General features: G+C 40.8%; 1 protein-coding gene across 1 annotated transcript in view; it reads right to left on the bottom strand.

The window, feature by feature from the left end:
• Nucleotides 1-243: 243 nt before the first annotated feature.
• LOC101424515 (glutamate decarboxylase 1-like) overlaps nt 244-13,141 on the bottom strand; it is a 51,187-nt gene continuing 38,289 nt past the window's right edge. The window contains exons 13-15 of the mRNA XM_004448775.3: nt 4,843-4,950; nt 3,354-3,443; nt 244-1,425 (exon numbers count right to left, since the gene is read on the bottom strand). Of these exons, the coding sequence (XP_004448832.2) occupies nt 1,252-1,425; nt 3,354-3,443; nt 4,843-4,950 (372 nt within the window). The 3' untranslated portion in view covers nt 244-1,251. The remainder of the gene's footprint in view (nt 1,426-3,353; nt 3,444-4,842; nt 4,951-13,141) is intronic.

Genomic DNA, 13,141 nt, shown 5'->3' with positions numbered 1-13,141 from the left:
GCATCCTAAAAGTTTCATAAAGAGAAACGTCTTATGAAATTTTTTTTAACTTTTGACAGAGAATTCTACTGGTGATACTGAAAAGGATTTCAATCCCTGAAGTCTTTACTCAATTAATTTAAGGTACTGAATGTCCAAAATGGAAACTATTCCTCTCTTTTTAAGAGGAGCAATTCTTTTCTATTTTACTTACTGATGTATCCTGAGCATACAAAGAAAATTACCTGACATTTAACAGTTGGTCAACAATTTTTTATTGAATAAATGAAAATAACAAATACAGGCATAACTCACTTTATCACATTTTGCTTTATTGTTTTGCAGATTTTGCATGTTTTTACCAACTTCAGATTTGTGGCAACCGTGTGTCCAGCAAGTCTTTCAGTGCCATTTTTCCAACAGCGTGTGCTCACTTCGTTTATCTGTGTCACATTTTGGTAATTCTCACAATATTTCAAGGTTTTTCATTTTTATTGTATCTCTTATGGTGATTTCTGATCAGTGACCTTTAGTATTACTATTGTAACTGTTTGGGGTGCCACAAATCTTGCCCATATGAGATGGCAAATGCAACTGATAAATGTTGTGTGTGTTCTGACCGCTCCACCCACCAGTCATTCCCCAATCTCTCTCCACTCCTAGGCCCTACCTCGTCCCCAAGACACAAAAATATTGCAGTTAGGCCACTTCCTAACCCTACAATGGACTCTAAGGAAGAGTCACTCAACATCACCATTGTCTTACTTTAAGAAATGGCCAAAGCCACCAGACCTTGATCGGTCAGGAGCCAGCAACATCCAAGCAAGACCTTCCACAAACAAGAACATTAAGACTCTGAAAACTCAGATGATGGTCAGCATGTTTTAGCAATGAAGTGTTTTTAAATTAAGGTATGTGCATTGTTTTTTGACATAATGCTATTGCACACTTAATAGACTACAGTAGTCTAAACATAATTTTTACATGCACTGGGAAATCAAAAAGTTTGTGTGGCTTTATTGCAATATTTTCTTTATTGCAGTGGTCTGGAACTGAACTGAGATATGCCTGTACATGAAAGAATTTGAACCTATCCCTATATCTATTCAGTGAACATGCTTCTCTTTCATCATCTTAGATAATAGAGTATAAAGAGAATTGAAAGTTCTAAAAGAGAAGACACCACTTACTGTATTCCTTTCTTTTTATCTTTAGCATTGTTTTTTTTTTAAGTTGGAATGTAAATTTGATGTTCAAGTTCAAATTGAAGTATCATAAACCCTTCCCGAGCCTTTCAATTTCATGAAGAAGATAGTCAACATCTGTTTGTTTGGTGGCAGGATTAGAAAAGACCATTCGAAAAAAATTTACTTTGTCCCCACACGGCTGGTAGCTTATCATGGCTGTGCCCTCTTCTAGCATCAGTGCTTTAATCTTTGGAGCAATCTGCGTGTAAATGCAAACATTCAAAAGAAATTTTATAAGTAAACACTCTCCTATATTCTAGATGGCTACATAATGATCTTTAGCTTCAAGAAAATTGCAAACAATTTAAAGCTGTCAGGGATCATTTTTTAAAAGCAGCCTAATACAGAGAGAAGCAGCATGATTTGTATTCACACTGCGGCTCTTGTTACTTCATGATTCACAATTTGCCAAACTCATAAAATAGCATGTCTGCTAGAGCACATTAAAGGAAGCCATGTGGCATTTTGTTTATATGTACAGGGCAACAGAAGAAGGTGTTAAAATGATATAGACAATGAAATAATAATATGTTTTGGTACTTTAACCTTTGGATTATTATAATATATCTTGAGTTTTTCTGCAAGGTCATTGTTTTGCAGCAAAACAGAATTTCTTTGTAAGTTTTACAGAGGCAAGTTCTCTCCATCTTGTACATCTCCTAAAATGACACCATGCATGTGGCTTTGTAGCACATGACTGTATCATTAAGCTCTGTTATAGTACAAATGGCACTGACACCTGGGGAAAGCCAGAGGTGATGACTCAACAGGTTCCTTTCCTTGATACTTTGTACACAATTTACCTTAAAATACTTCAGATGCCACCATTATTTCACTTTCTCAAAAGTCTTTTTAAAAATGGTAGTACGGAAGCAAAAAAAAAATACAAGATAATTTTACATCATTCTATCATTCAGTAGTCAGACATTGCTTTGCCTTTGGTATTCTTCCCAATTTAATACAAAATGTTTATTAGTCAACATGACCATAAAATAACAGATATTAGTTAATTAGTTGTCTGTAGTCTTTATGGGAAATCCTTTAGAGTACCCCATCCCCACCCCTTTGCCCTCTGCCAGGGAAAATGTGCAGAGCCCTTAGAGAGGGGTAGCTTTGTGGGAAGTCGGTTGCACGTGCCTCGGGAGCCAACTGCCTAAGTCAATTTAGTATAACCCTCACTAACTCTTAGCTAATGGTAGTTACCACAGTGGAAGATCTCACGTCTATGTTTGGAAAAAATATAGGCTTCCCTTCATATTTGCCTCAAGTGAATACGGGGTATTGTGAAAAGCAAAAAGCAAAAAAATAAAACAGGGAGAAAACTCTTCTTTCTGTCAGGACTCATGGGAATTTATTGATGATATAAAAAATTGATGACCTTGAATATTAGATAGTTTCAACTTACTCTAGGTCACCTCAAATTAATCAAGATAACTATAAATATTGGTATAACTAGAAAAGTTGTGGTGATATTATAAAATTAATATATAGGATGCATTCTTAAAATAGATAAAAAATATGTGTGACAAAAAACATAATAGCAGTGCTGCCCTCTTCACTTCAATATACATTAAGGTAAAGATGAAATAATACCGATTTTTGACATTCATTTGGATGTTTATTTTCTAGTATTGTTCATGGATCTACGAAGGTATAATATCTCTGTTACTCAGATTCTTGCTCAGATGATTTTCTGGTAAGTATTTCAAATTTGATAACACATCCCTAAGTACCTCTTCTATTATTCTTCAGAACTGTAATAATTCATATTTTTGTTTTCTCTCCCATTAAGTCTCCTAGCTAATGCAGGAGAGGGATCTGTCTTACTCATGCTCCTATTGGAAAACCTGGCAAATATCAATTGATAAATGAATTAATCAAAGGGGAGGAAACTCAGCTGAATGCATATTAGGTACTCAATACATGTTTTTGAGTATATAAACAATGCCTGCATTCATTTGTAAATGACTGACGGTTTGGGATTTCAGTCTGCTCTGTACAGGTATTCAAACCAGTGGCTGGGACCACATGACTTTGCCACCTACTAACAAACCAAACCAACCAGTTGCATTCTTTAAAAGGCAGTATTAACATTTAAAACACCACTGCCACCGCCACCAAACTTACCCTATGGAGTTGTTGATCTCTTTCAAAACCTTTTGGGATATGTTTCAGTCTTGGTGGGAAGTACCAGAAGCAGACATTGGTGAACTCAGGCTAAATCAAAGATAAAATTTTTTAAAGTATCCTTAACCCCCTACTGAATTCATCAGTGACTTAATTATTTTAGGAATATTTTAATATATTTGATTTAGTTTTTAATATATTTAACAAATAGCTCTTGAGGGTCTTAGGCACGTCAGATGCTGGATGCAGAGATAAAAGAAACAGCCCCTGTCCTCACAGAGTATACAGTCTGGCATGGGCTCAGAGAGTGTCCAGTCTGGTATGGGCTCTTGCTGTCTTTATCCAGTATTTCTCCTTTCATAATTCTTGATGTTTTTAATATCTATTAGATGATCTTCCCCATTCTCTGGTCTATCAGTTCATTGAGAGATTTCCAGTCACCCATTCCCATGATTATTTTTTAAAGTATGTAGCAACACATGATAATACCAGGTTTATATTTGAGAAAGAGCACTCAGGTTCAAGATTGGAAATTGTTTAAAGATGAGCACAATTGCAGAGAGTGGAACATGATTAGATAGAAGGCTCTAGTAATTCAGGAGAGAATGGAGGGGATTTTACAAAAGCAATGGCTGGGGTACTGATTAGAGGGTTTGCAGTCCCCATATCTTCAAGGGATAAGCTAAATCAGGCATGATGGCAATGCGAGGCTTTCAGGATGAATTCAGGATTTCTGCCTTGGATGACTGGATGTATTTCATATAGTTAAAGAACATAAGACAACTTTACTGAAGTTCATTATCAGAACTAATTTCAGAGGATGGAAAAACAAAAGCAAAAAAAAGCCTCCTTCACTTTTGGGTTCCACTTAAGTCGGGGAGGACCAGCAAAGTTTAGGGTATAATATAGTCAGGGAGAGACAATTTAGAAGATAGACAAAGCAGCGCTGTTTCCTAGTAGTTATGGATGTTAGCATGACAATGCACGACCCTGATGCTTGACTGGGCCTTGAAAAGTGGGGTGGATATAAGGCGAGCAAACACCTCAAGTTTTTTATTAATATCTACTTAATAATGGTTTATCAAAGATGATCATATAATTTAAAACCTATCTTCTCATATCATTTTCTGAAACATAGTTGTATACTCTAATATTCAATAAAAAAGCTAAGAACCATTAAATTACTCTTGATTCATTACCAGAGAAATCAGGAAAGTAATTGTAATAGAATAGTTTCACTTGTTTTAAAAATTAAAAGATTGAATATGATCATCAACTTAAGTCTTTCAGAACATTAGCTTGTAAGACATAAAACTAAAATGAAAAGGACGTCAAAATCCAACTTAGCTAAAATAAAATATGACAGTTGTTAAATATATTTTACAATTTTCTCAAAATATTAGATAGATTCAGGTAAGAACACTCAATAGACAGTTAAATATATTAAGCTGTCTCAAAAAAAAAAAAACACAGCTGAAGGAGTCCTTACCTCTGCATCAAACACAAGTTTAAAGTTATCTTTTTTCTTTAAAACTTTATAGAAGTATTTTGCAAGTTCCATATATCTGTTTATCTGTGCCTCAAAGCCAAAGGTTCCCTGTAGTTGAAAAATCAAAATCAAAATAAAGGTTCAATTCAAGTAAATTCCTTTAAATAGCACTAAAATTGTTCCTGAAATTTATTAAATTTATTGACATGTCCTTATTAAAATAATAAATGGTTAATTATTTTACTAATACAAGTGTTATCTATTATAACTATATTTTTATTTCTATTGCCTGAACCTGTTTTTACTCTTTGCTATCTGTGGAACTTGAGGCAAATTACTGAGCCTTTCTGAGCCTTGATTGCCTGGACCTACAAATAATTGCTAAATATTTTTCATAGGTTTTGATCTGGCTAGTATGCATATACAGCAAAATTTTAAAAATTAAATATAACTATGTGAGGAGTAAGAGAACTATTACAAATAAATCCCTTGGCATACTTGCTGGCATATTGCATTAAAAAACGAATGATTGTTGAGTTTCTGCTATATACCATGCACATAGCTTACTGCTTTACACACTTGATTTCATTTACTCTTCTAAGAACCCCCTAGGGTAGGTAACCCAAGCACAGAAAACTTGACCAATCTCTGAAAGGAAGTCTTCATTTACTTTCCTTCTCTTGGTGATTTCTGCTAGTCTTGTGGCTCTTAGGCGATACGTATAGTCTGGAGAGGCTCCCCACTTATATTTCCAGCTGAAACGTCATCTCTGAAATCGACTCCTGTATTCACCTGCCCACTCAAATCTCCCCTTAGATGACTAATAAACATCTCAAAATGGAATTCCTGATTATATAAACTTGTTCCTCTCGCAGTCTTCCCAATCTCATTAATATATAAAAATCTATCCTTCAGTTCCTAAGACCAAACAATTGAAGTCATCTTTGACTGCTCCCCCCATTTTCTCGCACCCCACATCTGAGAGGTTGGGAAATTCCATTAGAACCTGATATTTCTTAACATATTCATTGGCCCTACACTGGCCCAGTCCCCCTCCTGGTCTGCTGGCTTCTACCCTGACTTCCATTGTCCAGGCTGAGGCCACACTGTTCCCAGGTGTCAGAGGCTTGTGCAGGGTAGAGGTTGCCCAAGCACCAGGGGGTGCTATTTGGGAGATTCCTGTGTGTTCAGGACTGTCTACACAGTGTACAGCCTGTGCAGTCACACAGGTCCCCACCCTACAAGGGTTTTATACTCAATTTAAAGTTCTGCTCTTGCTGTTTTGAATTTCTTAATAATTTTATCTTTGGACTTGTGTTTCACAAGTGAAGCTCAATGGGACAATGGATCATGCACATGTAAACTAGCCAAACAGATGCTGAAAATGACAACATATTAGGAGGAAAAGATACAGCAGTCTTCTCAGACCTTCCTTACTCATCAGCAAACCAAAGGTAGAGAGTGTTGTTGGAATGTGTGTGGATCAAAAAGTGAAATACAAACAATTGGGTTAGTTTAATGCAACATTTCTATTGCTCTGGAAAAAGTGAATTACACATATATCCAAAAATTACAAAACATTAATCATGAAATTTCAGTAATTCTACATATGAGTAACATGTTCTTACATTTGCATTTAAAACTGGTATTGCATAATAAAATGATGAACTGTAAAATTCAGGTTAATGATTTATTTAAAAATTTTTTCTCTCCTCAGAATAACACTAAGTAGCAAATAAAAATACCATGAAAATCTTTGATAGAGATCATGGGAGGAGGGAAAAAGCTTGATTTTTAGTACCTTTAGTACCATAGTTTCATTTTACACTAAGCCACAAGAATTATGTACCCAGGCCTGTGTGTGATTCTATGAAAATGTAAGAAAAGTCAGTGACTCTCCTTCGCAAATGCACCAAGGCCTTCCTTTCTCATTCAGAGTGAAAGCTAAAGGTCCCACACAATCTAGTCACCCATTAACTCTCTCAAGTCATCCTGTACTGCCTTGAATCAGGCCTCCTCCAGGGTAGCCCGCTGGCCTCTCTATCATGCCTTGGACCACAAGTGTTCCTCTGCCTCAAGGCTTTAATAACTGAGGTTCCCTAGAGCTACTCTTCTCCCAGGTATCAGCATGGGCTCCTCTTCCATTTCTTCAGATTTTTTACTCAAAGTTCATCTACTGAGGAAGACCTTATTTAAAATTATGCATACCACTAGCACTCCTTCGCCCTTTTCAATGCCTTATTTTTCTCCATGGGAGATAGTGTATACACATACATATGCACAGACACACACATACATATACATATATATATACATATATAACATATATCGCACACACATTATATGAATCAAAATGCATAAAAATTTCAGTTATATGAACATATGGTGAGACCTGCCAGCTCTCATAAATTTGAACAGACTTGGCAAAGGTGTTGCTAGGCTTTGAGATGCTTGAGAATAGGAATGATTAAATATCAGTGAGCTAATTTCTTGAGATAACCACTTCATTATTTGATATTATGCCAGACAGTTTTCTTTGAGGGTAAAATGATTCAGGAGGAAATCAGAAGTACTTAAAAAGAAATAGCAGAAAATGTTCCAGAAAAATTAATATAAAGTATTAATGAGGGTTGTTCTACTTTTGATTCTGAAGAAATGGATCTGAGGACCGTTGGAGTAGTTGCCACAGAACTTATCACTAAACAGGTATTTTTCATATAGAAACTCTTCGTGACATCTATTCATTCATGCTGAATTCGCAATAAAAAATATCAAGGGGAGGAGATGTGGCTCTAATATGGCCTGTGCATGAATTCAAACTTATCTAATTCTATATCCAAGTATGCCTACTTTCCGGAAAGCCAATTAAGTGATAAAGGCTCTATAGGCTTTGGATATTCAAGGAGGATGCAGACTAAATGTGTATTCAAACATCCAGACAGAATGTGGGCAATATGTTAATTCAAGCTTATCTGAAATGTGGGCCATGTATTAATTCAAGCTTGCCTGAAAAGTGAATGATATGCTAATTCAAACCTATCTGGTACTCAAACAAAAACTTAAAACTCTAAGAAACTAACAAAGAAAGTCCTTTTTGCATAAAAGCACTGTTTGACTCCCCATTCTCATATCCTCCATGTAAAAAGACCCAGAAATCCTATTCAGGGCTCAGTTTTTTGGGCAGAAGTCTGCTGGGCCTGGCCAGCTGTTAATAAATCCTCCTTCTCTGAGATTTCTCATGTCCTGGACTTCAATAACATGACCCCCCAACTTCTCTCTGCAACATCATCTCTGGGGACTTGTCCGGGATCACTGAGAAGGCCAGAGTTGGCAACAGTTGATTGCCCTTCTCTGATGCCTCCAAGAAGTCCAGAGGGCCCAGGCAAACCCCAGTCCTGGGCACCCCTGGACTCCTTTTAGCCCAGAAAGAGGTTGTGGACTCTGTTGGAAGCCTCCTGGAGAAACTGGAGGCACTAGAGTATTCGAAAGAGACCCTGAGAATGAAGCAAGGAGTTCCACACACCAGATGGGTAAGACCCCTGGGATAGTGCAGGAAAAGCTAATTCTGAAAAGCAAGGAGGGGAGCCTGATCAGTTCTCAAAGAAGAACCTAGTACTCCTGAGGAGAAGGGAGGAAGCTGTCTTCTCTAGGTCCAAGAAAGGAAAGTAGGAGGGTGCTGGTGTGTGTGTGATTATGGAGACTGAGTGAGATGCAGAGACACACTTCTGTGGGGCAAGTGTGGAGTCCTGATCCATGGTTCCATGGTGGCCTCATCTGGTCAAGGGTGATCTGGGGGTCTCCCTGCAAAGGAACCCTCTCCTGAGTTGGGGGCTTATACTGACCCGCTAAGGCTAAGAGGTGTTGTAAGTTCCTACAAGGGATGCAGCCAGAGATGGACAAAGCAAGAGGCTGAGTGAGTGTTGTGCAGCATTGACACAGGGTGGAAAGATGGAAAACACACAAAATAGGACCCCATTAGGTTGTATGCTGAAAAACTTTTCCCAGGTATTCCATAGAGATGTATACAGCATAAAGTTCCAGCCAGGAAAACTTAGAACTCTTTGTGAATTAGAATGGCCAACTTTCAGCATGGACTGGCCCCAGGAGGGTACCTTGACCCCCAGATCATCTGTAAAGTCCACAACATGGTAACCGAAAATCAGGGCACCCTGACCAGTTCCCCTACATGGATGCCTGGCAGGACACTGTGAGTCAAAGTCCACCTGGTTAAGGAAATGTATGACTAAAGAAGGCAGGATTTGCCTTATACAAAAGCCCAGGGGTGCTGTCCCAGGAATCAAGCCAAACAAACACGTTGCAAGGGGTCCAGAGGAAGTGAGCCCCAAATCTAGTGCCGACACATCCATTCTAGAAGGGCCAGATGAAAGTGACCTTCCACCGCCTTACGTGATAGCTCCTACCGTGCCAGTGCTGAGCAGCACGACCTCACCACCCCTGCAGCCATCTCGGCCACCATCCTTCCTGAGCAGCAAGGACTTGCAGCTGTTCCCACACCCATTCCCACAGCCAGTTCCACAGCCGCTTTCTCCAAGCAACACAGCACAGCCACTCCCACAGCCGTTCCCATAGCCGTTCCCACAGCCGGTTCTGCAGCCACTTTCTCCAAGCAAGATGGCCCAGCCACTCCTGCAGCTGCTCCCACAGCTGCTTTCTCCAAACAATGCAGCCTCTTCACCTCTGCAACTGCTGTCTCCTCCAATCTTGGCCCCTGGCAGCGTAGTGTCTGCCATCAGTCAGGAGTCCCTGAAAGATGAGAACTCAAACCACGGGGAGCCCCGGGGACAGGTGGAGCAGGGAGAAGGGCCTCCCTACAGTTACCTCTCCAAGAAACCCAAGCTCCAATTTATAATGCTGATGGCCAGATTCAAGAAGGAAAATGAACATTTGTGTACCAACGCTTCACTACCACCGACCTCTTTAACTGGAAAGGTTACACCCCACAATATCAGAGAAGCCTCAGGCCATAACAGACCTCTTCCAGTCCATCACACAAACCCACAAACCCACCTGGGCTGACAACAACTCCTCAAGACCTTACTCAACTTCAAGGAGAGAACATGAGCCACACATGGGCTCTAACTTGGTTCAAAGAGCACCCACCTGAGGGAACCCTGGACAGTAACCAATATGCCTGCAAACAGTTCCCAGTCGAGGACCCCCAGTGGGATCCCAATGACACGACCAGGCTCAACCAAAAGAAACTTTCCATTGGGCCTTAGTTGAAGGGTTCAGAGATGGGAGTCGAAAGGCAGTAAACATGGCAGAGACCACCAAAGTCCTACAGACTCTAGATGAAAGCCCGGCTCAATTCTATGAGCGACTGTGAGAGGCATTTCATGTATACACGCCCTTTAACCCAGATGTTGCCAAAAGCCAAATAATGGTCAAGGCAGCATTCATTGCCCAATCAAATGCTGACAGAAGAAAGCTACAGAAGTTAGATCGGTTTGCTGGTATGTATATTTCCCAGCTTATAGAGGTAGCCACCAAGGTTTACATCAACCATGATGTAGAAACCAGGAGAGAGGAAAACCGGAAAATGAAAAAAAAAGCAGACCTTCTTGCAGCAACAATAATCAAAAGAAGCAATCCTGTGTCAAGGAAAGTAAGCTGGGACATCCCTGCCCCAAAGAGGGGGGCCCACCCCTAGGGTGAAATAACTGTGTATACTGCAAGGAGGAAGGGCACTGAAAGTAGGAGTGCCCCAACAGGCCCCTAGATCCTGTCGCCCCCAAGAAAGCAGCCAAAGCATTAGCCAGGAGAGTAAGCAGAGCATCGCAAACTAAACCCTGGGTTCACAAAAATTCAGAAGGAAAACCTGCAAATCAGCTCATAGGGCTTGCAGGAATAGAGGGCTCTGATGAGGATTATTAGGACAGACTGGGCTCCTATTTTCTTGGCCCCATGGACCCTATAGACGGAGTCCAAATTGGGGGCCACACCATACATATGATGGTCGACACTGGGGCTCAACACTCTGTAATGACAAGGTCAGACAGGTCATTATCAAAAAGACAAGCCACTATCATGGGGGCAATTGGTAAAAGCACCGAGTGGCCGTTCCTCCAAGCCAGGACCTGTAACATTGGGGGTAAAGAAGTCACTCATGACTTCCTGTATCTCCTGGAATAACCAGTCCCCCACCTGGGTTGGGACCTGCTGCCTAAACTACAAGCTCAGATTAATTTTGACACCATGGGACAATCCACGTTAACACTGGGACCACCAAACCCTCTGAAAATAGCACTCACCCTCCCTCCGCAGGAGGAATGGAGACTGTTCTGCCTTAGCAAAGCTGACCAATCTACGGCCACACAGCGACCCTTCGATGTGCCTGAAGTATGGGCAGAGGGCAACCCAACTGGGATGGCATATGACATTCCTCCAATTATTGTTGAAATAAAGCCCACAGCCAGTCCAGTGAGCATAAAGCAATATCCAGTTCTACATGAAGCACAAGAAAAAGTCTGGTTACACATTCAGAGATGCTGAATGAAAGCCTACTGAAGCCATGCCAGTCTCCATGGAATACCCCACTCTTCCCAGTTAAAAAGGCTGATGGGGATTACTGCCCGGTCCAGGACTTGCAAGCAGTTAACTCAGCAGTAGTGACCCTACACCCGGTGTTTCCCAACCCTTACACTCTCCTCAGCTTGATACCCTCATCAGCAGTCTACTTTTCATGTCTGGATCTTAAAGATGCCTTCTTCTGCATTCAGATAGCACCCCAGAGTCAACCAATTTTCACCTTTATGTGGGACAATCCAAGTTCCGGCAAAAGCAACAGCTAATCAGGACATGGCTCCCTCAGGGATTCAAAAATGCACCCACTATTTTTGGACAAGCCCTGGCCAGTGATCTCAAGTCCTTTAAATCAGAAGGCTATAATTGTTTTCTCCTTCAATATGTAGATGACCTCATCCTCGGAAGTTTCACCTACCAAGACTGTGCTAGGGGAACCCATGCCCTCTTAAAACATCTGCAACAAAAGGGTTATTGTGGGTCTAAAAAGCAAGCCCAAATCTGCCTACATCAGGTCAGGTATCTAAGTTATAAAATAGCACAGAGGCTCCGTGAATTAGGACCTGAAAGAAAAGAAGCAATCTGTAGCCTCCCTGACCCCAGAACTCGCTGAAAGTTGCGAGAATTCCTCAGAGTGCCTGAATTCTGCTGCATTTGGATTCCCAATTTTGGATTCTTCACGCACCCTTTGCATGAAGCCACAAAGAGAGGAGATCGTGATCCCCTGCTCTGGGAAAGCCCACAGAAAGATGCTTTCACCTCTCTCAAGCAGGCTCTGATGGAGGCAATGAGCCTCGGACTTTCAGATCTCAGCAAACCGTTCTACCTTTATGTCCATAATTGCCAAGGCATCACAGTAGAGTAATTCACTCAGTACCTGGGTTCCTGGCAAAGACCTGTAGCCTATCTATCCAAACAACTGGACATTGTTATGAATTCCAGTTGGATGGATGGATTTTCATATAATAGGGTTTGATATTTAACCAGGCAGCTTTTTTAGAAAGCCAGTGTGTTCCTTTGGCTTCTAAGATTGTGACTATTGCATGCAAAACCCGAACAATCATAGGCTGCCCAAGAAGTTAATTTTATGGCTTCTAGTGTTAGCATTGCTGCAGCTGCTACAGCTTGTAGGCATGAGGTCCCCATATACCCCCCATCCCCCCACCCTATTCCTCCCACACCGACAACACCCTCCATTATCGTGGCACATTCACTGCACCTGGTGAATACATTTTGGAGCACTGCTGCACCACGTGGACAGTGGTCTACATTGCAGTCTACACTATCCCTCATTTCAACCAGCAGGCCATGGAAAGACACACAATGTCCAGTATCTGTCCCTGTGGCTCCACCCAGGACAACTCCAAATCCTGAAAATGCACCCACATCATATCTCTTCTTTTCTCTCCCTACCATCAGCAGCTACTGTGGCCACTTTCTCCACATCAATATTACAATTTCTTCCTTTACTAATCACAAAAATTCCCCAGCAGAACACCAGTAAGTCCACTCTAATCTATACTCTCTTCCTCCATCCTGTGGACCCTGGAATGGTTAAGTCCAGTCCCCATCTACATCAAGAGGGGGCTTAGATTCCAAATGGATGATGGATGCAATTCTCCTGCTTGCACTTGAAGGCACTCTTGGCTCCCTGGTGCGGTGGTTGATCTTCTTACCTCCCTGTACATCTATTTAGACACCACTTTCCTGAGACATTCTCTAGATGCAAAAAAAGATAAGCCCAATTTCTTATCAC

Source organism: Dasypus novemcinctus, chromosome 16, assembly GCF_030445035.2.
Source record: "Dasypus novemcinctus isolate mDasNov1 chromosome 16, mDasNov1.1.hap2, whole genome shotgun sequence".
In the NCBI taxonomy this organism is placed as follows: Eukaryota; Metazoa; Chordata; class Mammalia; order Cingulata; family Dasypodidae; genus Dasypus; species Dasypus novemcinctus.
This window is presented reverse-complemented; position numbering and strand designations above follow the sequence as displayed.